The sequence below is a fragment of the Lepidochelys kempii genome, chromosome 3 (genome assembly GCF_965140265.1).
Source record: "Lepidochelys kempii isolate rLepKem1 chromosome 3, rLepKem1.hap2, whole genome shotgun sequence".
Lineage (NCBI taxonomy): Eukaryota > Metazoa > Chordata > Testudines > Cheloniidae > Lepidochelys > Lepidochelys kempii.
Window position 1 is genome coordinate 142722274 of NC_133258.1, and position 24374 is coordinate 142746647.

Sequence of the window (24374 nt, forward strand, 5' to 3'; positions counted from 1 at the left end):
TTGTGTTTCTCACTGGGAAAAGTGAGGAGAGTTGTGAACTGATTTGTGAAGTTCTTTCTGAGTGGAGATTAAAAAGCTGTTTGTTTTTACAGACAGGGTGTCATTCAAAGGTGCCAAGTTCCAAACAGCTCCTGTTGGCATCAGCACTTTTGAAAATCAGGCCACGTACTTCAGGTACATTAATAAGGACTTAGCAGCCTAGCTTCAGGCCCCTATTACTGGAAGTCTTGGCCTTATTGTGTAAATAGTTAATGATGATCAATGTTCAGTGATTGTTTTGTGGCAAATCACTGGCACTACTATGATGGGTCTCACGCTCTCTCTTGTTGGGGGGCAGGGGGTTTCAGGGCACTATTTCTTACCCCAAACTGGGGTATTAACTGCCCCACTCATGTCCTAGAGGAGGAAAGTAGAAAGAGAGAGGGACCTACGCCCCCCCTCTACTCTGGGTCCTAGCCCAGGGGCCGTAGGGATAGCAGTAAACCACTTGAACTAGCGATTCCATCTCCTGGGCTACTTCCCTCTCCTGCCCTTCAGCTTGTGGGGCTTCCTGCCCTCCCTCTGCACAAACGAGGTGTCCCCTTACCTTGGGTCTTGGTGGTTTTAGCCCACCACAGCACTTCTCCAAACTCTCCTCTGCTTCCTTCCAAACTGCTCTCTGCTCCAGCACCAATCCACTCTGCTTCAACTCCTCCAAACTGCTCTCTACTCCAACATCAATCCACTTTGCTTCAACTCCTCCTCTTGTCTGATTGAAGCAGGGGTTTTTTTTAATCAGGTTACTGGCTTCAGGTGCTTTAATTAATTTATAGCAAACTTTCTTCCCTCTACAGGGAAGAAGGCTCCAAAAAAACCACTCTTCTGCTACCCTCTGGCCATGCTGTATCACAGTTTGTACAATGTCTTGAAAATGTAAATATCTATATACGTGCAAATAAGTTACTTATTATTATATATGCTGTTCTACATCAATTGTTATGTCAAAAGTGGCCAGAGACACTGATTTTATGATTAATGAGTCAAATTCTATTTTCAAAATGTTTAAGTTTGGGGATTGCACTGGTATCTGCTATACATTTTTCTAGGATTTTTCCCAATATTATGAATGCAGGATCAACTGACAATTGAACTATCACCATCCTGGATCCAATTTTGAATTAAACCCCTGACTTTGCTTGCATCACTGAGGCTTGGTTTGAAGCCTCTCCCATCACATTTTCGCTCATTCAGTACTCAAAGGCTATTCAATACAAACTAAGAAAGATCCCTGAAAACAGCAGAAGAGGATAAAAATAGGAAGCTGTCCTGCTGCCCTCCAGCATCAAATATGGAGACATTCCAGCCCAGAAATCAAAACCTTTAAATTTATCCCACCTGGTCTCTGAGGCTAAGGACAACAGGAAACTAGGACCTTGTTGATCTACCGACTTCTGGACAAAAGCCCTGCAGACTTCCTGGAGTAACAAATGAATTGTGGTGTTTCGATGTTGCTTGTAATTATTAGAATTGGGAGCACTGGCTGTTGGGAGTTTGAAAGGACAGGAAAGAGGGAGGAGGAGTTGAGAGGCTGGGAGAAAGCTACAGAGGGTGCAGCAGCTGCTTGGTAAAGAGGTTTCCATTTTGAAAATAAAGTTCTGTTGAAGTTTGTTAGTACCTTGCCTGGTTGATACAACATGGATATATTTACCACTGTGGAGCTGGAATTCCCCAGGGTCATTATTTGTTGGTGACTTCAACCTAGACAATACTAAGGATGACATAGCATCCAAAATCCTCTTCTGCATGGAAACATGTAATTCATTTGAACCACCTCTAGTCCTTCACACTCAGAGAAGAGACATGCTGGAGCTGATCTTCAGCCTAAGAGTGGCGCTCAGGGACATCATAAAAGTTCCACTCCACAGGTCTGATCACCACCTCCTCCAGGCCAGTATCATGGCTTTCATTGCATTCCACCAGGGAAAGGAAGTGACAACAAAGCTGCTTTGATTTTGAAAAACTTGTGAATTTACAAGTTTACAGCCTTAGTTTATAGCCTGCCTTAGACAGGTAAAACTTCCAGCTGCAAGGCCAAGATTCTGGCAAACCGATAGAACTTTATAAACACTTCATGATCACTAAAGTTGATGCACAGGCCCCAAGTCTCCTTTTCACCCTGCACTGACCACAAAGATTAACATGGGACACACAAAATTACATCAAATTAAGATCATACATAGGCAGATGTGCTGGCAGATGACTAGGCCACTAGTGGTGGGAAACTACTCTATTTGCCAAGAGCACAAGGACTTCTTACAGTACTACATAATGGAACAAAAATAATATTCTGCTGCCTGCCTTCATAGCTGCAAAATCATAGCCATCAGAGCTATTCTGAATAGTGTACTGACTAATCAGTGCAGACTATGTAAGCTAGACTTTGGACACAAGTATTGACCAATGCACAAAGATCGCATCACGGAAAAGCTCAATCACATCTGGGAGGAACTTGCTGAGACAATAAACTTGATTCAGGACTGGATAGTATTATTTACTATACCACCTCTGAGCTTTGGTCTAAACCTAAAAATTAGACTGACATAGCTGCATTACTCAGCGGTGTGACAAATGTTACATCATGTGTAATGTAATCAGGTCAGTCTAATTCTTACTGTAGACGCAGCTAGATCAACAGAGTAATTCTTCTGTCAACCTAGCTATTGCCTCTTTTGGAAAGGTGTATTACCTATATCGATGGAAAAACCTCTTCTGTCAACTGTAGCTGTGCTGCTGTAGTGTAGACATACTCTCAGGGGGTTTGGTCCCACCATGCATAATGAAGCATTAGAAGAAGTCTTTAGAAGTATTTAAACCACTCCCTGTGAAACAAGTAATGAAGTCCACTGCCAGGTTGAAGACCCTGTTATGCTGACCTAAATTACCTAGGAAGCACATAGGTGTTATGGTGATGGGTATTGTAGAAAACTCATAGGCCTTGTCTACACTGCCACTATACAGTGCTGCACCTTTCTCGCTCAGGGGTATGGAAAAATCACCCCCCTGAGCACTGCAAATTTAAACGCTGTAAAGTGGCAGTATAGATAGTGCACCAGTGCTGGGAGCTACTCCCCTCGTGGGGATGGTTTTTTACAGCGCTGGGACAGCTGTCTCCCAGCGCTGGTGCTGCGACTACACAGCCACGTTAAAGCAGTTGCTAGTGAAGACATACCCATAGATAATACAGGATTTTTTTAAATATTATTTTTATTCCGTCTTAAGTCAAACACTGTTGCCCTCAAGTATATATGCCACGCTTCACTATCTACAGTGGGTTACAGAAAGTTTACATATAATGCTGTGAACAATTTAAAACAAAACACACACTGCATCCAAAATATATATGAATTGTCCTGTAATCTTATAAAAAGGAAACTAGTATAAGCTCAGAACATTTAATAAAATGTGTACACTATTTGTGGGTGTGCCTAGGGAGAAAGACTGGAACTAGGGCAGTGTTTCCCAACCTGGGGTTCGGGAAATGTTACAGGGGGTTCTCAGGGAAAAAAAATCCCTAATGGCGGATAGAGCTGTCCTTAGGGACCTGGGCAACATGCGGCAAGCAGACCGGAGTCCCTGGATTTCCAAGAGCTAAGCAGATCAAAGCAAGCATATCTATCACACGGAGGAGATTTAAACTTCAAGACTCCTTATAAGAAATGGAAAAGGAGGTGAATACTTTTTTCTGTTTTTAAAATTAAATAGGCAGCTAGTATTGTTTTTAAAATTATTATGAAGAACATGTTTAAGCTTTGTTTGCGTTGTTTGCCTGGACTGCTCAAAACCTGAACGCTTGTGTTGGAGGAACGATTTGAGTTGGCTTCTTAAATATCTTCATGCTGTTTCACATCTGATACTCCTTGATGAAACATAGGAGCCTTGTCTTATAACAGGCTTATTCAAAGTGATACAAGCTATGAAAGTGAGATCTTGGAAGGGTGTTGCTGTTTTCATAATGTAATAAAAATACTGTAATGATAATAATTAATAATATATAGTGTGTAATAAGCATGTCATAAAAACAAATTGTATTTCCAAGATCACTGCTTTTATAATTTATATTCAGGTAAAGGAGAAAATCCCTGGAAATATTCATTTTTAGGAGGGGGTTCACGAGACTTGACATTTTAGTGAAAGGGTTTCACAGGTTGTTAAAGTTTGGGAACCACTGAACTAGGGCAATACCCTCAGCACGAAGCTAGTAGCCACACAGAAAGTAGCTGGAGCTACCACTTATAAATATAAATGATAGCTGTAAAGGAAATTGGTTTTGGCTAAAATATTAATTGTTTTTGGCTAAAATATTAGTGGGGAACTAGACCAGTTAAACCAGTTTTGAATATTTACACATGGCAGTAGAGTGAAGAAGTGGAGTAGTGTAATTTTATGAGGCCCTCAATGCCCACCGGCAAAGGGTTCACTGCCATGTAACAACAACTCCGATCAAGCCTGACGAACTCACTGCACCTAATATGTTGTTGTCTGGGTGTTTAAAAAGAATGTCATGTAAAGCAGTGGTTCTCAAAGCCAGTCCGCCGCTTGTTCAGGGAAGGCCCCTGGTGGGTTGTTTACCTGCCGTATCTGCAGTTTCGGCCGATTGCAGCTCCCGACCAATGGGGGCTGTGGGAAGGGCAGCCAGCATTTGGGAGCCGTGATCAGCCGAACTTGCAGACGCGGCAGGTAAACAAACAGGTCCGGCCCGCCAGGGGCTTTCCCTGAACAAGCGGTGGACCGGCTTTGAGAACCACTGATGTAAAGTATCAGATGAAAACTTATGTCTTATTGGTCATCATAAGCATTGCGTGATGTATGTCTGAGTGTTAATTAAAAAGCTGTATGTGTATACTGAAAATATCTTTAAAGCCGTGTAATCGAACAGGGTTGGTAAGTCTTCCCCAGACAAAGGAATGTTGATTTACCTGGCTGCCAAGGTAGCTCTTTGAAACAAGTATTGGGAAAGCAAGCTTCATGTGCATTTTAAGTCAACAGAAAAAGCACATTATCAGGAGGATAGGAAAATAGCATGGCGTCAGCACACAGGAGCACAAGAAGCAGGGGAGAAGAGCTGTATCTGGAGATACATTTCAAAATAACATATCACAAGGGATTACTGTACTATAAGAAGGGGAAAGAACCGCTTTGTTATCCATCACAGAGGGAACAAAGGGTCCAGGACTCTTTGCATTCCCTGAATGATGGATCCCCAACCAGGTGGGGTGGATGATGCTGAAAGGTTGGTTTAGGTAAGAAACTTATCTTAGCTTGTTTAGTTCAGTGTTAGTTACTAGAAAACATTATTATACTTTTGTTTTTATTTGTAACCATTTTCTGTTCCTATTATCTCACTTAGTATCACTTAAATCTCTGATCTTTATTAATAAACTTGTTCTTGTATGATAAGTTCATCTCAGTGCTGTGTTACTAAATTGAGGTGTGCACCTCACCTGAGCCAACAGGCTCCTGTGAACTCTGTCTCTTTGGACCTGGTAATTTCTGCGAGTGTCCAGTGACAGGGGCTGGATGCTGCAGGGAGATGCTTCTGGATAGTTTGGGAACTGAAGTACACCAAGGATAAACGTGCAAGGCAAAGTTAGGACAGGTGGAGTCCTAAGAAGTTTGTTTGGGCTGTGGTGGAGGGGAACTGTCACACCGTTTAACACCAACAAATCCCTCTTTTGCTAAGGCAGAGGAGTAACAAGGTGCATGACAGTTCTGGATGCTCTGAGAGAGTATGTCAGATGCTAAACAACAGTTTCAGTTCCCATTTATCCATTTAAGATCTGTTCCATTAGCCTTACAAAGAAGAAAAAGGCCAACCATTCTTTAAATACAGCAGTAGACTCCAAGCTCCTATCTCTAACACAGATAAGCAGTCAGGTCACAGAAGCCACCTCTCAAAATAAAAAAATCCTCTGCACACTAGTCCATGAGGCTGGGAAAGTTGGGAACGTGGTTCGGTGGGGGAATAGAAGTGGGAAGTCATGTAGTCCATGTTCAGGAGTGATGGGGCCCTGCTGGGGGAAGCTTTGGAAGATAATCCTCTGACATTTTTTTGCAACACTAAAAGCTATGGATGGAAAGCTAGAAAGAAAGCTGATACTGTACTTTGTCATCCTGCTTAGGGAAAATTAAAGGTCTTTTGTCTTGCCCATCCCCATCCCTCCAAAAATAGGGCAGAATTCAGCCTGGAATTAATTGGAAGTATGGAATCTGAGTCTTAGTGCAGGTTTCACTTTTTATCAAACACAAAACTTCACAGCAATTTTTAGAAACATGATATATGTCACTGTTTCAGTATCTCCATTCTCTGCATGGGGCTGTCAGATAAATGATTTGCAATAAATAATTCTACCAGCTCTATATAGTTTCTTTCCTTAAACCAGGTAATGTCACAGTGCCATCTGGTGCACACTAGAGGGAACATCATACAGAGAAAATATTTGTAAAGGTCTTTTGTGCATGACTTGCACTCTTTATTAGACTACATAATACATGTATCTTAGCTAAAACCAGACTCTCTCTGCAGAACTTTCTCTAATCATTTCTTGATTACCCTGGTTCTTAACTATGAGGAACACACATCCACTGCTGCTGACATAATGCAAAGTCTGATTCTCAGAAGGCCCAAACACCTGCAGAACCCATTGATTTGAATGTTCCCTTAGAATATGTGCTAACTAGTTATGCTAAAACTATCTGTTTGACTGCGTATTTAGCTGTGACACTGAGAACCTTTCCCAGATCTGAGGAAGAGCTCTGTGTAGCTTAAAAGTTTGTCTCTCTCAGCAAGAGAAGCTGATCCAATAAAACATACTACCTCACCAACCTTGACTTTTTATTGATGTCAGCTGTCACTTTGGATGCTCAGCTCTTCTGAATATTAGGCCCAAAGAAAGGGGATTTTTCAATTTTTTTTAAAATATCCCCTAACTTACTCAAAGTAAATTTGTGGCAGACCCATTGTACCATAAGAGTCATATAGGAATAGATTTGTTTTGTCCAGATTGCTTTGTGATAGATTACCACAATTTGGCCTGATCCATTGCCTACTAAAGTTGATGGGAGCTTTTCTATCGATATCATGTTGGCATTGGACCAGGCCCTTTATGATAATGTATAATCACTGTATATAGTGACTGTGACCCAGGGACCCCGTGTTCCCAACTGGCAGAGGACACAGTGATTACTTAGGGTTTTACAGGGATCTGCTGGGTTGGAGACCTGCATAATAGTTCACCAAAGGGGGACAGGTGATGTCTTTAAAGAGAGCCAACAGCCCCCTGGTCATCATAATCATTGTGAAATGTATATACAGATAATACTTAAGTTACGTATCTTTAATGAAAATTATTCTCTTAAGGTCTTGGTGCTAAGGCAGGTCACCAGGAGATGACATACCTCCTGCCTGAAAGGAACTTCTCTGAGGTATCTGACATCTATCTCCCTTTATGGCCATTTGTGTATTGGGTATTGTATGCCTCAAAGTGTATGCCTGTTTGCATACTGATTACGGAGCCAACTGCAAACTGAGATTACAAAATCTGCATGAGAGGAAGTCTACAGAAAGAAACAAACAGCAGTGGGTATCATGAATAAAGCCAAAGGCATGGCATGATATGTGCTGGAGTGCAAAGAGACACACTGAATCCCTCACTTAGGAGGCAAAAGGACAGTGGGCATGTTTCATGAAAGAAGGGTCACAGCCAGCCTGACTCTAAAGAGCTGCATGGATTTGGGCAAGCAATACTTTATTAGCCATGAGAGTATCTTGTTAACTAAGTCTAGGCTCTAGAATGAGTAGTATGATTTTTTTTTATAGGTAACCATTTGTTTCCAGTACTTCTACTTGAATTTAGGTTTGATTTCACTATAAACACATCTAAGTGCTGTGAGTTAAGTGGAGTGGTGATCTGAGGTAGTACTGGTAGATCTGAGATAGAACTATTTCTTTGGAAGGAGTGAATCTGGGAATACGGCGAGTGTCCAGTGGACCAGGGACACACTCAGCAAACTTAGGGGTTGGAGTGTGCCTATTGCTAATCTTTAGACTAACAGGGGATCCTGAAAGGCCAGAGGAGAATGCTTGTTCCCCTGGCTGGTAGAGTTGGGAAGCTGACCCATGGCAGACACAGAGAAGGCTTCCTCATGCTAAGGACATGTGATAGCAAGGTGCATTACAACCCAGGGTACCCTAGGAAGCATCACAGTGACTGAGATTTAAGGGCTTCTGCTTCCTTAGGCTGATATTGTCTCCAGCTGCAATTGCTGGGAACTGAATAATACTGTAGAGTTCAATCCTGAAATCCTTGCTTAGGTGAGTATAGCTTAGTCTTACATTGACTTCATTATGGGAACAATAGGATTTGAATATGGTTTAAATGTGACTACTCACCTGAGCAAGGACAACACATGTCAGTAAGGGTTACAGGATCATGCCATTACTGTCTTTATTAGTGGTGGGTGGGGGAATTCCAAAAGATTGATTGGTTTCAATGGATTTACATCTAGAATGAGTTTGCCCCCCATGATTTTAAAACCACAAGGCTACCTTCCCATTCTCCTGTTGGAGATGGTTTCTTAATGACATAGTTTAACTTTGTGAGGAAGAAAGTTGACCTCCCCCATCAGGCCAAGTGATTAAGCAAATTCAGACAGGCATCCAAATTTCAGGATTTTATCCAAACCAAATCTGTACTCCAGACCTACAGAGGTTCCCTAGCAATTGGAATAGAAATATATGTCACGGGTTGTGACCTGCAAAGAAGGAGAAAAAAATAATCCCATATTTTACCTAAATAGCAGTTTCTATCTCAGGGTCTGAGCCAGCATCCCTTGCTGTCATAAATATAAAGGGAAGGGTAAACCCCTTTGAAATCCCTCCTGGCCAGGGGAAAGCTCCTCTCACCTGTAAAGGGTTAAGAAGCTAAAGGTAACCTCGCTGGCACCTGACCAAAATGACCAGTGAGGAGACAAGATACTTTCAAAAGCTGGGAGGAGGGAGAGAAACAAAGGGTCTGTGTGTCTGTCTATATTCTGTCTTTGCCGGGGATAGACTAGGAATGGAGTCTTAGAACTTTTAGTAAGTAATCTAGCTAGGTACTTGTTAGATTATGATTTCTTTAAATGGCTGAGAAAAGAACTGTGCTGAATAGAATAACTATTTCTGTCTGTGTATCTTTTTTGTAACTTAAGGTTTTGCCTAGAGGGGTTCTCTATGTTTTTGAATCTAATTACCCTGTAAGATATCTACCATCCTGATTTTACAGGGGAGATTTCTTTATTTCTATTTACTTCTATTTTTTATTAAAAGTCTTCTTGTAAAAAACTGAATGCTTTTTCATTGTTCTCAGATCCAAGGGTTTGGGTCTGTGGTCACCTATGCAAATTGGTGAGGCTTTTTATCCAACATTTCCCAGGAAAGGGGGGGTGCAAGTGTTGGGAGGATTGTTCATTGTTCTTAAGATCCAAGGGTCTGGGTCTGTAGTCACCTAGGCAAATTGGTGAGGCTTTTTACCAAACCTTGTCCAGGAAGTAGGGTGCAAGGTTTTGGGAAGTATTTTGGGGGGAAAGATGTGTCCAAACAGCTCTTCCCCAGTAACCAGTATTAGTTTGGTGGTGGTAGCAGCCAATCCAAGGACAACGGGTGGAATATTTTGTACCTTGGGGAAGCTTTGACTTAAGCTGGTAAAGATAAGCTTAGGAGGTTTTTCATGCAGGTCCCCACATCTGTACCCTAGAGTTCAGAGTGGGGGAGGAACCTTGACACTTGCAAACCCCAAATTCCCACTGACTCTAAGGGGAGCTTTGGTTGTGCAAAGTATGCAGGACTGGGTCCACAAGAAGCAACAACCAAAACAGTGCATTGTTTCAGAGATTCTCAAACAAATGCAGAAATCAAATTCCCTAGGACCTTTCCCCTTTTGAACACCATTTAGATACTAGAAGAACACGGTAAACCACAGAGAGATAAAATGAAAAGGAATATATTCACTTTCCTTCTAGTGCTAAAAATGTACCCTTATGTCAAACTTACAACTACTATAAAATGCACTGTGCCTACAAAAATTGTACACCATATGGAATATAAAACAGCATTTTACAAAAAACAAAGTTTAGCAAAGAGCTAGTTAACCCTAGTTTCAGATATTATGCTAGAAATACCAATGGCCTAGCCAGCTGGCCCTAAAGATATCTAAGAGCGAGGCAAGTTGGAAAATCCAGCTGATTCTAATAATGAAAGATCTGAGTTGTGAAGACAGAGGAGGAAGCCTAAATATATATAGAGCACCTGAAAAAGAGATGATTAGGAAGCCAAATATAAATGTATGAAATCCACAGGAAATGTCAGATAAATACAGGTTGTGATAGTCATGGAAATGGTAAATTGGGCTCCTTATGCTGTCAATTAGTCTAGATGATCAGTGCCCTAATGCTTCATACTACAGTAATGCTGTGCTGTATAATCATATAAACTAGGCCCTGCCTTTATACAGCCATATGTGCTACTATATATAGATATTGAAATGCAGAGCTGCATTTAGATTTGTTTTACTTAATAGCTCTTAACGTTTGAACAAAACATTTTGGGTGCTTCAGCAAGTCACAGTGTAGCCATATCGTGCTTACAGTTCCTGATTTCTTGTTTCTCGTGGTGCTATTTAATGGACTATAAAAATTATTTTAACTAATCCATCTTCAATTCTAATTTATGAAAAAGCAACTATTGTGGCTTAGGGCAACAAATTAAACAGTATCAACCCTACTGGATGATTCAGAGTTGAGCTTCTTTACAAAGAAGCTTAATTGCTGACCAAATGAGTGTGGCAGTACCTAATATCCATCTGTTATTGTCCATCAACCACTATTTTTGGGAGTTGCCATTCAGCATGTGAAATGCTTGCTGCACTTAAAACTTTAGAGAGTGAATCCTAGCTCTGCTAGGGATCAGGAATAATGTTTAAAGAGATGATTTTTATGTTTATAATGTTTGTGTGTGGGAGTCCCATTTTAGGGGAGAAAAGACACAGAGATTGCTCAGAGTTATCTTGTACTGTGCTTTGGCAACAACATCAGCTATTCATGGAATATGCTTCACTCAAAAGTTCCAGGGTGTTTTAGCATTCAGTTAAAAGCAGCATCAGCCACATTAACTTCAATTTTTGTTTAAAGCAATTCCCTATTTCAGCATGAAGCTCCAGGCTAAATATAATCCCATAATCTGGCTCCAGTCAGAACATGGGCCTGCCGCATTCTGTATCAGATTAGACCTGTAAACACTGCAACTGAAGTCAGAGGAAAGACTCCCATTGACTTCAGTTGCCTTTGGATCTGTTCTTAAGTGCATAAAATGAAGGAAATGAAAAAGTACATTGACCAGCCTTCCATGTCTGTCTTGATGGGCAGAGATCTTAATCTGGCAACACTAAAGAGATGTTTCAGAGTAGCAGCCGTGTTAGTCTGTATCCACAAAAAGAAAAGGAGTACTTGTGGCACCTTAGACACTAAATAAATTTATAAAATTTGTTAGTCTCTAAGGTGCCACAAGTACTCCTTTTCTTTTTACTAAAGAGATAATTATTGTGCTTCTGTCTATAGCTTTCGTCCTCTAAGTGATCTCAACATGATTTAAAAATATTAAAACTTAATAGTACCTCTGTACATGAGTAGGTATTATTATGCCCACTTTATAGAGATGTTAAAGTAAAATCCTTCAAGAGTGGCCACTGATTTTTAGATACCCATTTTGGGCCCCCAAAATAGAGGCACCCAAAACTGGTCATCTCTTTTGAAAATCTGGACCTAATGCCCTGATCCTTAAGAGACTTAGGGCTATGCTTAACTTTATATATGGTGAGTAGTTCTCACTGAGGTCAATAGAACTACTCACAGTGTGTAAAATTAAGCACAAGTTAAGCATATGGACCCCAACAAAGGGCTTATCCTGAATACAGCCCACTAAAGCTACATTCATCTTATGTCTATTTATATATAAATGCATTACCTGGCCAGATATTTGTGTTAGCCACATTATTATGTATCAAGCCTATTTATTGGCCATGAAGAGTCCATTACTATTGCTTACAGTGAACTCCACTCCCAACACAACCTTCCAAATAAGCATGCTAATATAGCAGATCTCTTAAACATTCTCATAGCACGAACCACGTTGTAAGGGGAAGCTTGTCACATGGATCGCCTCCCTTTTTGCAATTCTGTGGATTATTTCCATTCATAATCATGTAACATCTCAGTAACTACAACAATTGCCTGTATGCTAGGGAGATATTTAACATATACTTAGCTGTCTTTAATGTGATTTAGCAGGTGAAAACAAGAAGAACTGGCACCATGTGACCACCCAACTCTCCTTAGAGAAGTTGCTGAGCAAGTGCACAATGGACAATTTTGGGAACCTCTGCACTATCGTATTTTGTTACACAATTAGTCTGTTTGTCCTTGCACTTAAAGGGGTAGGTCCAGGCAGGTATCACCAAATTGTATCAGGAGTATCTGTTCTACAATTTATAAAGGAAAGATGGAGATGGAGAGGGTGAGAAAGGATACAAAGGTCTATGGCAAGGGTTGTCATTTATTTCTTTGACAAGGTCTAGACTCCAGAGAAAATAATAGAAATATAATAACAATAATAAGTAAATAAAAAGATTTTAAGGTCCATTCAAAAGTGTCTGGTGGCCCTGATTTGGCCTGCAGTCTTATTGACTACCCTTGTCTATAGCATAATTCAGTGGTTTTTAACCATTTGCAGACACCTAAAACTTTTTGAATAGAGGTGCGTACTCCTTTGGAAATTAGACACAGTTTGTGGACTCCCAGGGGTCGGTAAATCACAGGTTGAAATCTACGGGCATGATCTAATGACGGGGAAGCACAGGAGATACAGAACAGAAAGCTGCCTAAACTTATGGGTTTGAACAGTGACAACTTGATGAAGACCATGGGTCTGGAAAATCCCTGTTGATTTTTGTGGGTGGTCTGCCAGTTTTCCCACAGTTTGGAAATTAATACATGAAGGGGAATTGAGAAGAAGATTTCTTGTATTAACAAAATTACAGTGAGAAAAGAAGTAAAAACCTTTTGGAAATGTAAATATTCCTGGTGGGAACCAGCAGCACTGCATGCAATACAATGAGGTGTGGGGAAACTGCAGCAAGTGTGTAATGGAAGCAGGTGCACAGCAGCCACTGTGCAAATGTGTAACATATTAAGCAGCTAGGCACTAGGCAGGGTGCAACGATGCAACACAATGAGCAGGCGTGGGGCAGCTGTGGTGTGAACGTGAAACTCAACAAGGTATGTGACAACTGTGCAACACAATGAGCAGCCATATGGCAGCCCACGTGCAATGTGCCACAGCTTGGAGCAAGCGACTGGTAGCCGTGGTGCAAACGTGCAACACAATGACCAGACGGGTGTCACCTCAGACCTGCCCACCTTCCCCCACCCCCGAGTGGGCAGGAGCGGGTGGGTCTGCGGCCAGGGTTCGGCTCTGCCGCTCTACCTACGATGGCGGGTTTGGCGGTTTCCTGTAGCGTTTTGGGGAGACCTGTGAGCGCGGGGAGGGGCTCCCCTGGGCTGAGCGCACCCCAGGCAAGGGCCGGCCTCCTCAGGCCTCCCCACAGGGGTGGGAGAGTAACTGCACGACGCCCCCAATGACTGCTGCGCTGCCTCCTCGTCCTACTGCTCTCTCCCCCCAACCCCGGCCTCGCGAGCCATTCAGAGCATCAACCGCCTCAGGCAGAAGACTAACGGAAACTTTGACTGGAGCCCTGCGCATGCGCCGCCCCACCCCCTCGCCCAGCTCCTGCAAGGCATGGTGGGGGTTGTCGTTTCTTCGCCGGGCTCGGCGGAGGCAGGGAGCGGGAGGTCGAACTACAGTTCCCGGCAGCCCCTGCGTCCCACCCCGTCCCGGGCGTCTCTGTGGATGTGGGGAGCAGGGGGAATAATGAGATGCGTGTGAAGCGGCTCTGTCCCGCGGGGCGCCGGAGTCGCTCTGTGCCGCAGGTGAGTAGCGGGCTGCGCGCGGGCGGAGGGGTCGAGGCGGGAGCCGTGCGCGGGGCAGCCCCGCCCCTCCTGGGAGGCTGGGTCCGGGGGTGCAGCCAGAGCAGGCTCCGGGAGCCCGCGGGGCAGCCCGGGCTCCTGGCGCTGCTGCTACGGGGGCGGCTTCCTCAGCCCCGACCCGGGCGGCCCCAAGCTCCCGCTGGGGGAGGGAGCGGGCTGAGGCCACATCATCTCCGGAGAGAGGCGCAACCGCTCGCGGGGGGAAGAGGGGCACTTTACCGCGGGTGACTTCAAAAGTGGCTCCCGGAGGCGGGGGTGGGGTCGGGAAACTTTCAGTCGCCCTCCCCCGCCCGACTCCGAATCAGAAACGGTGTGAACGAGCGAGCCGGCCACTTCCATTCCCGCGCGCTGCCCGGGACAGACCCGGCTTGTCCCCACACTGTGTGGGGCCATCGCCCGCGCCCTTCTCCAGGGCCGCGGGGGGGTGGGGGCGGGTAACGGGATCAGGCACGCAGAGACCGCTGCAAAGCCTCGTCACGCGTGTGAGGAGCCCCTTCGAGCTCAGGGGCCCCATGGCATGAGTAGGGGGTTTGCAGGGCTGGACCCCAAATGGTGTATGACGTGGGCCTTCTCGGTCAGTCCTGCCAAAAACATAACTTCTAGGAGAGTGAGAAAACTAACAGCCGCCCAGCCAACCACTTGGATGAGGGAGAGGAGTCATGTTTTATTTGTATTATTGTGGCACCTCCGAGTCTCAATCACAGACCAGGAGCACATGGTTCTGAAAGGTCTAGGTAGGAATAATGGGGATGAATTTACGAGAGAGAAAAATGTAGGTTGAACCTTAGGAAAAATTATCTGGAAGATCTAATACTTTGTGAAACAGTCACCAAACGACCATGGTGGAAGATCATTTGGGACTTTTGAAACTGGACATGACAAAACTGAAAAAAATAGTGTATGGAGCAGTGTTGTACTGGCAGGGGAGTGGACTCTATATCATCTAATAGGTCTTTTCCATTTTTGATTTTTGAGGTTCTGTGAACTATTTTATTTTTACAGTTTTAAAGCATTTCCGGAATGAGCATTGATTTCAAAATTTGAGTTTTAAAAATATATTTTTAAATTTTTTAATCACTTTATAATCCTTGCATGGGGAAGCTGTATAGATGTAAGTTATATTTACATGGAATAATCTTGTTAAATGAGCCTTTTTAGTATACAACGGTCGGCCCCCATTTTCAATAAACGACTTTAAACATTTATGTGCAGATAATAAAAAATTGGCATGAAAAGACTTAAATACAAATATTTACCATTTTAAAATCTTTTTAGTATAAGAATCGGGCAAATATAAGTGACACCTGGGCCTACAGCATGCATCCAGTACCTACATTTGACCTGGTTTCTCTTAATTTCTAGCCACCAATGACATCATGTCAGTTAATTCTTTCGTCTCCTTCTCTTGCACATATCTCTGTGCCTCCTCCTACACTACTGCATATTCTTGGAACCCCTTCCCCAAATTTGTTTACTAAACCACTGCTCTTGTTTCCTTTAATATTCCTTCTAAAATCTAATTGCTGCTATCTCATCTGTGAGAAGTGAGGGATAGGAAAGTAACACAAGGAAAACACACACAACAACCAGCTCTCAGGGTTAAAGGAACAGTTAAGATGTTCGCATGTTTTATTGCAGTGGTTCTCAACAAAGGGTACGCGTACCACTGGAGATACTCAGAGGTCTTCCAGAGGTACATCAGCTCATCTAGATATTTGCCTAGTTTTACAACAGGCTACATAAAAAGCACTAGTGAAGTCAGTACCAATTGCAATTTCATAGATAATGATTTGTTTATACTGCTCTGTATACTATACACTGAAATGTAAGTACAATATTTATATTCCAGTTCATTTATTTTATAATTATATGGTAAAAGTGAGAAAGTAAGCAATTTTTCAAAGTGTGTGCTGTGACACTTGTATTTTTATGTCTGATTTTGTAACTTTTTAAGTGAGGTGAAACTTGGGGGTACACAAGACAAATCAGACTGTTGAAAGGGGTACAGTAGTCTTTAAAGGTTGAGTCACTGAGTAAATGCATGATCTTACTATCACTTTTGCCGCCTTTTCTGCTTTGTCTGTTTATGGCCCTAATTTGTATTGTGACAAATGTGTTCTTCGAGGCAGGGACTGTCTTTATTTTTCCTACTTATGAGTGTACAAAAAATAATTATTTTGTTGTAACTAGTTACACTGAAAGACTAAATAAGTAAAAATTTACTTTTATTTTTTGGATGAGGTAATTGTGAGAAGCTAAGATATTAATCTTAAAATAAGACATGGGAGCAGAGCTCCATACCAGCAGTTCTGATTGCTGGATCAGGGACTACTTTTTTCCCCAACTTTACATCTCTTTTATGACTTTTTTTATGTGTACACACAAACACACATACTCAAGTGGATCTTTGGTTATATTATGGATAAATATTCACCAGTAGTTTTAATCTGTTAAATTAGGCCTGTAATGTTCATCAGCCTTATTACTAGTCAGGGTAGTTTTTATTTCCTGTCCTGAAGAAAGCATGGAGTTATTTAACTTTTTTAGGATTAATTTAATTGTTAGAGATAGTCATGTTCTCTGTGAGCATCCCTCATCTACAGAAAATGTGATGAAAAGCATGTGAGCTTTTATGTCTTATATTGATTTATTCTTGAAAAAATTCCTGATACTTGGGTCACCTGGTGGAGCATTCAGATAATTTCTTTTTATGGGAGCAGAGTTACATGGGGAAATGCAGAAATGTTTGTTTGCTGTTATTCCAACTATATTTCTTGAAACCGTGGAAAAGACATTCTCTGAAATGCTGTGCACTGTCTGCAAAATGTTGAGCATCCTTAATTTCTGAGGTTGTCAGGGGGAGTCATAGAATTGTGCCCTCAGTCCTGTCTCAGATTAGTATGTCTGACATGACATTTCATTGTGTTTTAAACTATCTGTCATATTGATCCCTGTTATAAAATGCAAACTTGCCTCACTTTGTTCTTTAATATAGCCAAATGATAAAGCTCAGCACTATTAAAAATTCAGCCAGAGCTGTTAGTGTAGACAAAATGTATTCAATGAGTGGTTATTTAGCATTGCTCCTGAATGCTTGAAATGCTGGTTCAGGCAATAATATATTATAACAAATAATTAGAGTCCATAATCACCAAATGCAGAGCAAAAAAGAATTAAAATAATCACAAAACAATAATAAATACATATAAAAAAGTGGCAGGTTCACTGTTTGTCAGGTATAAGAACATTAATATGGCGTACAGTAGCTCTTTTGAAAACATTGTGTAAATATCTTATAGCACCTAGAAAAGTTTAGCTGCAGAATTTCACATTTTTATATTGACTTGAATGAATAATATTAGAAAGTCCAAGTTAAGCACCAGAGAATTTTCTAATGATAATATTGTGGTTTTGTGAATATTTGATTGCATTTAATGTATTTATTATCCCACACACCACCTACAGACCAGTATACTCATAAAACAGAGCTGTGCTCAGCCCTTCTACATCAATAGTTACAGTATGAACCACTCTTTCCTCTGACATTACTGGGAAAACAATCATGAAATGTCAAACGGAGCACGTATGCTGGGTAGCTTTAGGCACCATGTATATAGTATGGTATACAACAAGGAAGCAGTTAAGCATCTGTTATTAACCAACAAAATGAATGTAAAAATTGATTAATTACACTATAGATGTATTTGCAAGGAATTAGTAATAGTTTGAAACTAATGTGATTATACTGCTATTATGCAAAATTATAAACTAATTTGAAATAATATCAATTTTTTTCCCCTACCAGGCAGAATACAACGTTTCAAAATGCTGCAGATTATCTGGGTGAACCTAGAGATTAGATTTAATGTGCTTGTGTTTTTAGAAATGCTGTTCCTGCATTTCATGAGATAAAACACTTCACAAAAATGAAAACTTGGAGATCAATTAAGGTAACTTTTTTACCATGTCCGTGCATATTAATGAACTCCGAGAAGAACTTTTGAAGAAAGAATAGATTCGTCATAAACACTGATATACGCAGTATTATTGGCTCAGGATGCTATCCACATGTTTTTTTGTTTAAATAGAAAAAGACATCTAAGTGAAGATGAGCCTGTGTTTGATATATAGTGTCTGGAGTTAAGTGAGAGAAGGAATATTTTTTTAAAGATCTACCAACAGTAATCTCTATCTGAGACCAAGATTTTTCTCAAAAGAAATAAAATGAAGGACCTGTGTGAAAAAGCAGTATTGATTTATTCCTCTGAAGTAGACAATTTCATCATGATTTAAGCCTCTCCAAACATCTGGATGTGGTGCTAAAGGCAAGTCTGTGTCTTTGATCAGCTGATTGAAACTGTGGAAAGAGGACCTTTAATTTAAAGTAACTTCCGGCTGAAATTCTCTTGCTCATCAGCTTGAACAGAATGAAAGGGAAAATGAACATGATGTATCAGTCAGGGGCCTCTTACTGAACTGAAAAAGGGAAACTTTAGACTATCCTTTAAACTGTAAAATTATAACAGACACCCTGGTCAAATATTTTTTTAAAAAAGTTGACTACTAGGCAGATCTCTACAGATTTAAAGAAAGTCAGATGTCAGCAAACGATTCCTCTCCTCCATCCTTACAGAAGTTTTCTCCTCCTGCATCTCATGCTGCCGCACCACCAGTCCCTTCTCTGTCTTCAAGTCCCCAGTCGGGGCTCTCCAACCGGCTGTCCAATGGCAGCCTCAGTACACAGAGTCTCACCAACTCCAGGGGCTCTATGCATGGGGTCTCATTCCTGCTGCAGATCGGTCTCACTCGGGAGACTGTCACCATTGAAGCTCAGGACTTGTCACTCTCATCTGTCAAAGACCTAGTTTGTTCTATAGTTTACCAGAAGGTATAGTATAACAAAATACAATGCTGTTGATTGTAATAATTGTTTTAATTTACTATCATCGCTATCACTCTGTGTAATTTGGGTACATCAAGTGGTTATGTGCAGAGACAAGACCAGTGTTGGGACTGTGTTAAGGCTGATCCCATGTAGTTCTGAAAGGTGTACCTCCCAAGATGGGAGTCTCAGTTAAAAGGAAGTGGGCTCTCCTTATGTCTGTCTTCTGAAATCCTACAACAATAGAAATGTAGTAATAAAGTTGGACTCTTCACACAGTAATTAGTTTTGATAATATGGAAAGAATGTTATTTTTCGCCCTTGTGGTTGTAGTCAGTGTTGCTGCTCTCTAGTAGTGTTCTTCTGTGGTCATTGCTGCTATATATTTGTGTTGAAGAAAACATTGTTCAGTATTCTTGATATAACACAGCAATTCTCAAACTGTAGTCCTTGGTCCAGTGGTGGCTCACAGAACAATTGCTGGTGGTCTGCAGGGGTCTGGTGGGTCACATGATATTGGCTCTTCTTGTTTACAGCTGCAAAATTTCATTAAAAGGCAGCTAATACTTTCCTAATATTTCTTTTCCATGTAAGCAATTGCTATAGTTGTCACAAAGATGCAATATACACTTCAGTGGGAGGGGAGGTACCAATGAGACAATTTTTCTATTAAGATGGGGTCTGCAGTGTGAAAAAAATTGAGAACCCCCAGTATAGTGCTAAAATGTTCTGAGTTAGTAGAAAGGAAATGTGCATTTCATTATTTTTGTTCATGTGTTCTATTTTATGTATAGATTATGTGCTATTAACCAAATTCAAAGTTCACGTTAACTTTCAAGCAAATAATAAAAACAACCTAATTGTATCCATTCCCTCAAATGAGTTGTTATATTAAACAGTTTTATAGAAGGGGGGTGGGAAAAAATCACGAGAGGAAATCAACACAATGGGAGTGTCGACTAAGTTGATTTTCTTTGCCTGTAATTCTTTTTATTTCTCTGAACTATGTTTATGAATAGAAAGGCTTATTAGACTTGGAATACAGTGTTCTTTTCCCTTACTTAGGATTTTGAGAGGGTGCAGGTAAGCTTGATATGAGCACCAGTATCTAGATAATCTAATTGCATTTCCCCTTCTCCATAAGATTTTTTTTGTATTCTCATTCTGTGTTTCACATTTTTTTAGAAATGTAGTAAACATATTGATTTCACAGAAGTTTTGTCAGCTGTCAAAAATAGTTCAGGCAATGAGCCATATAATTTTTGGTGGGAAAAAATATAGGTGGGACATAAAAGTTAGCACCACTATTGTTTCCAACCTTTTATGGTCCTTCTTTCTTTTTCTTTCTTCTCCATCTCTTTGCATCTGTATGTTTGCTTGTTTCTTCCTGTCTTCACACTTGTAACACCTTTCTCTTTGTTCATTCTCTCTTATTTTGGCACTTCCTGTCTACTCTTGGTGGCCTCATCTATAGCTATTTCATAGCTCAAGTTCAGAAGCATGTTATATGTGGAGCCAGCTAGATTGTAAAATTGGCTAGGATTTCAAGATCCTGGTCTTCCTCTCCCCAGCTGGCTTTAATTAATCTGTATACTAACTGTTGTGACTGATGATGCCAATAGAGAGCTGCTTAGGGAGAGCATGCCCCGTGCAGGCAGCAAACCACTGACCAGGAAATTGGGGGATGGCTGCTTATGTGTGTTGGACTTATCTTTTGTAAGTACTTTTGAAGCCAGTGCACAAGTGGCAATATTACCCTACAGTTCACAGCAATATACCGGTATCCTGCCTGGAACTGATCCTGAAGTCAGGTGGCAGAGCCACAATTATATCCATAAATATGTTCTCCTATTAACATAACATTAACATAAACGTAACTTTTCTCTGAGAATTATCCTGCACACAGCTATTTATTGTCCCATCAGGAATGCCTTGTAATTTGGTGGTAATCAGGCCTCACCTACCTGTGGCATTTCATAGCACGCTCAGTGTCTCTTCTCTTGACCGGTTAACTTCTTCTAGCCTCAGGACAGTACACAGCTTGTTCTCATGGGTTCAGGAGATGTATGCTTTTTAAAAACTGCTAATAGTAAATTTGTAAAAGTTTAGGATTTGTGATATTTTGGAACTGTTTCTAACTTTTGTTCTTCTTTAAAAATTTCTCAACTCTACTGATAGTTTCCTTTTACTTTTGGTATTTCTTCCCTATGTTTCTTAATAATGCTTCTAAGTCATATTTCAATTGCATGTTGTTTCTTTGTATAGCGAGATGAGGGAGACCACTCTTGATCTGTCTCTGTAGCCTCAGACACCTCTGGATCTGAGGTTGAATTGCCTGCCTACCTTCAGTAGCTCCCTACCGCAGGACAAGTTGTAGAATATGAAAGCATGTTGGTTGGGGGGCTCCAGCTGTCCACAGAGTGTTGATTAGTAGCCCTTTCCTCCGTCATAACCTGGAGCAGTAGGGGCAGGATCTCTTTGCAAATCTTTCCAAATATCTCATATTTGCCCCTCTTAAAAACAGTTGTCTTCAAGCACGTTTTTATTTCTCTTAGGGTAGCACAGTATACTTGAAAACTACACTTCCATCAGAAAGTAGAGTAGCTACTACAGGTAATAGCTAAAAGTTCTATAACTTAAAGAAATTGGAGAGCAATTTCTCTTATTTTTTTCAGTTTACTTTGTGTTTAGTCAGTTTTGCTATTTTGACAATGGTCAGTTGGACTTCCTGTTTTATGCACTGCCCTTGGGGGAGCTCAAATCATCCAGGTGCTGCAAAAGGGCACTTAACCGGTTTTGTTCAATATCTTCATAAATGATCTGGAGGATGGTGTGGATTGCACCCTCAGCAAGTTTGCAGACGACACTAAACTGGGAGGAGTGGTAGATACGCTGGAGGGTAGGGATAGGATACAGAGGGATCTAAACAAATTGGAGGATTGGGCCAAAAGAAATCTGAGGTTCAACAAGGACAAATGCAGAATCCTGCACTTAGGACGGAAGAATCCAATGCACTGCTACAGACTAGGGACCGAATGGCTCGGCAGTTCTGCATAAAAGGACTTAGGGGTGACAGTGGACGAGAAGCTGGATATGAGTCAACAGTGTGCCCTTGTTGCCAAGAAGGCCAATGGCATTTTGGGATGTATAAGTAGGGGCATAGCGAGCAGATCGAGGGACGTGATCGTTCCCCTCTATTCGACATTGGTGAGGCCTCATCTGGAGTACTGTGTCCAGTTTTGGGCCCCACACTACAAGAAGGATGTGGAAAAATTGGAAAACGTCCAGCAGAGGGCAACAAAAATGAGTAGGGGACTGGAACACATGACTTATGAGGAGAGGCTGAGGGAACTGGGATTGTTTAGTCTACAGAAGAGAAGAATGAGGGGGGTTTTGATAGCTGCTTTCAACTACCTGAAAGGTGGTTCCAAAGAGGATGGTTCTAGACTATTCTCAGTGGTAGTGGATGACAGGACAAGGAGTAATGGTCTCAAGTTGCAGTGGGGGAGATTTAGGTTGGATATTAGGAAAAACTTTTTCACTGTGAGGGTGGTGAAACACTGGAATGCGTTACCTAGGGATGTGGTGGAATCTCCTTCCTTAGAAGTTTTTAAGGTCAGGCTTGACAAAGCCCTGGCTGGGATGATTTAACTGGGGATCGGTCCTGCTTTGAGCAGGGGGTTGGACTAGTTGACCGCCTGAGGTCCCTTCCAACCCTGATATTCTATGATATTCTAACAGTAGTGGCATCACAATTGAAATTGAAGAGGGAGTGGGCATACCTTTTCACTGAGAGGAAGGGGAAGAGAGAGAAGATTGGAGGGCCACATATGTCTGGTTTTGCTCTTGAACTTGCCCCAAAAACTCCTTTTAAAATCATCAGGAGAGCAGAAATAAACCTTTCCAAATTGAAATTCAGGGCATTCTGTGTAAAGGGTATTCTATATCAGAAGATTTTTTTTAAATTAGTCAGTTTAAACAAGTCAGGTTGTCAGTGTTCTTTAAATCTGATAGGGATATTCCCAAATTATCCTTATTTTTATAGCCATGTGGGGGATTGTAACCATGTCTGAACCATAATTAGCACTGCTTCTGTCTTTCCTTATTTAGATTACCTGTATACCAGCTACATTTTTGTCAGTGTGGAGTTTGGAGAAGAACCTTAGGCATAACCAAATAAAAATATAAACTTGAAGTGCATGTTGTTAAAAATAGACATTCATATGTAACAAGTGTGTTAGAGCAGAGCGAGTCTTGATATCTGATAAGATGTGGGAGCTGCCTCAATAGTACCCGATTTAATGTTTAAATCTGCTGCTAACTGCAGCTGCTTTCTTCCCTGCACACCCTCTGATGTCAGGAATGAAGTGAAAAGTAGAACTGTTTAGCAGTTTTCAATAGAAAACTAATGTTTTAATGCATTTTGTGAGGTGTTCAGCTGACAGTGTGCTCTAAATTATAGCTAGTATTTTCTTTGTTCTAGATAAAGTAGAGGCAGTGTTCTCATAAATTTATTATAAATGAGAAAAAGATGTTTTACCAGTTTAGGTTTTTTTTGTTCTGTTTTCTTTAGAACAGCAATCTCTGACAAGATCTCTTCTGTTATCTCTCTACCCTTGCAACCTGTCCCCACCCCTTCTCAACTCCCGTTATCCTTGATTCCGCCAGTTATTTTAGCTTTCTTTTATCTTTACCTGCAATCTCTTCTGTGGCTGATTTCCTTTTGCCTTGAAGAATTATATTTTTGTGTGTGTGGAGTTCTCATTTTCCTTTCTGACTACTGTTCTCCCTTTGTCTCCAAAATCATAATGTGTGCTATTTTTTCACACTTCTTAGATTTCTTCCCCTCTTAATTTCTTTATGGTCCTTCCAAGTTGGCTTCCTCCCCTCCATTTCCTGAAACTGTCCTGACTAATAGTCACCATCTGGCAAAGTCAAGGGGACACTCCTTATTTATACTGATCACCCCTCAGATTTCTCTCATCTTTGATTTCATCATTCTGTGCTCTCCTTTTTCTCCTCCCGCTCCATATATGGTGGCCTCCTTGAAGGTTCTATTCTCAGTCCCCTCCTCTTCTTTCTCTGACCTCATGTATTTCCTCTGCTTCATCTACCACCTCCACACTTATTCCCAAATCTAGCTCGTTACATTAATTCTCATATTTCTTGTTCTATCTATCTCTTGGATTTCGATATCATTCCGCAGTTGTCTCCTTTCTTCCTAATCTGCCTCCTTTAACTCTATTAACAATTCCTTTACTTTCTGTCTGCCAGGCTCCCAATCCTAATCTTTTTTGCTCTTCTCTCCTCCCATATGCAATTTCTTGTTATGTTTTGTCATGTATACCTGTAGCCTCTTCAAAATCCAGCCTACCCC

At 41.3% G+C, this 24374-nt stretch overlaps 1 protein-coding gene across 4 annotated transcripts in view; it reads left to right on the forward strand.

Annotated features, from left to right (window-relative positions):
• Window positions 1-13959: 13959 nt before the first annotated feature.
• PRKD3 (protein kinase D3) overlaps window positions 13960-24374 on the forward strand; it is an 80530-nt gene continuing 70115 nt past the window's right edge. For 3 of the 4 annotated variants that reach the window (XM_073338343.1, XM_073338344.1, XM_073338345.1), the window contains exons 1-2: window positions 13960-14058; window positions 17921-19003. In XM_073338343.1, coding sequence (XP_073194444.1) covers window positions 18713-19003 — 291 coding nt within the window. In that variant the 5' untranslated portion in view covers window positions 13960-14058; window positions 17921-18712. The remainder of the gene's footprint in view (window positions 14059-17920; window positions 19004-24374) is intronic. The other variant, XM_073338346.1, reaches the window with a different exon arrangement.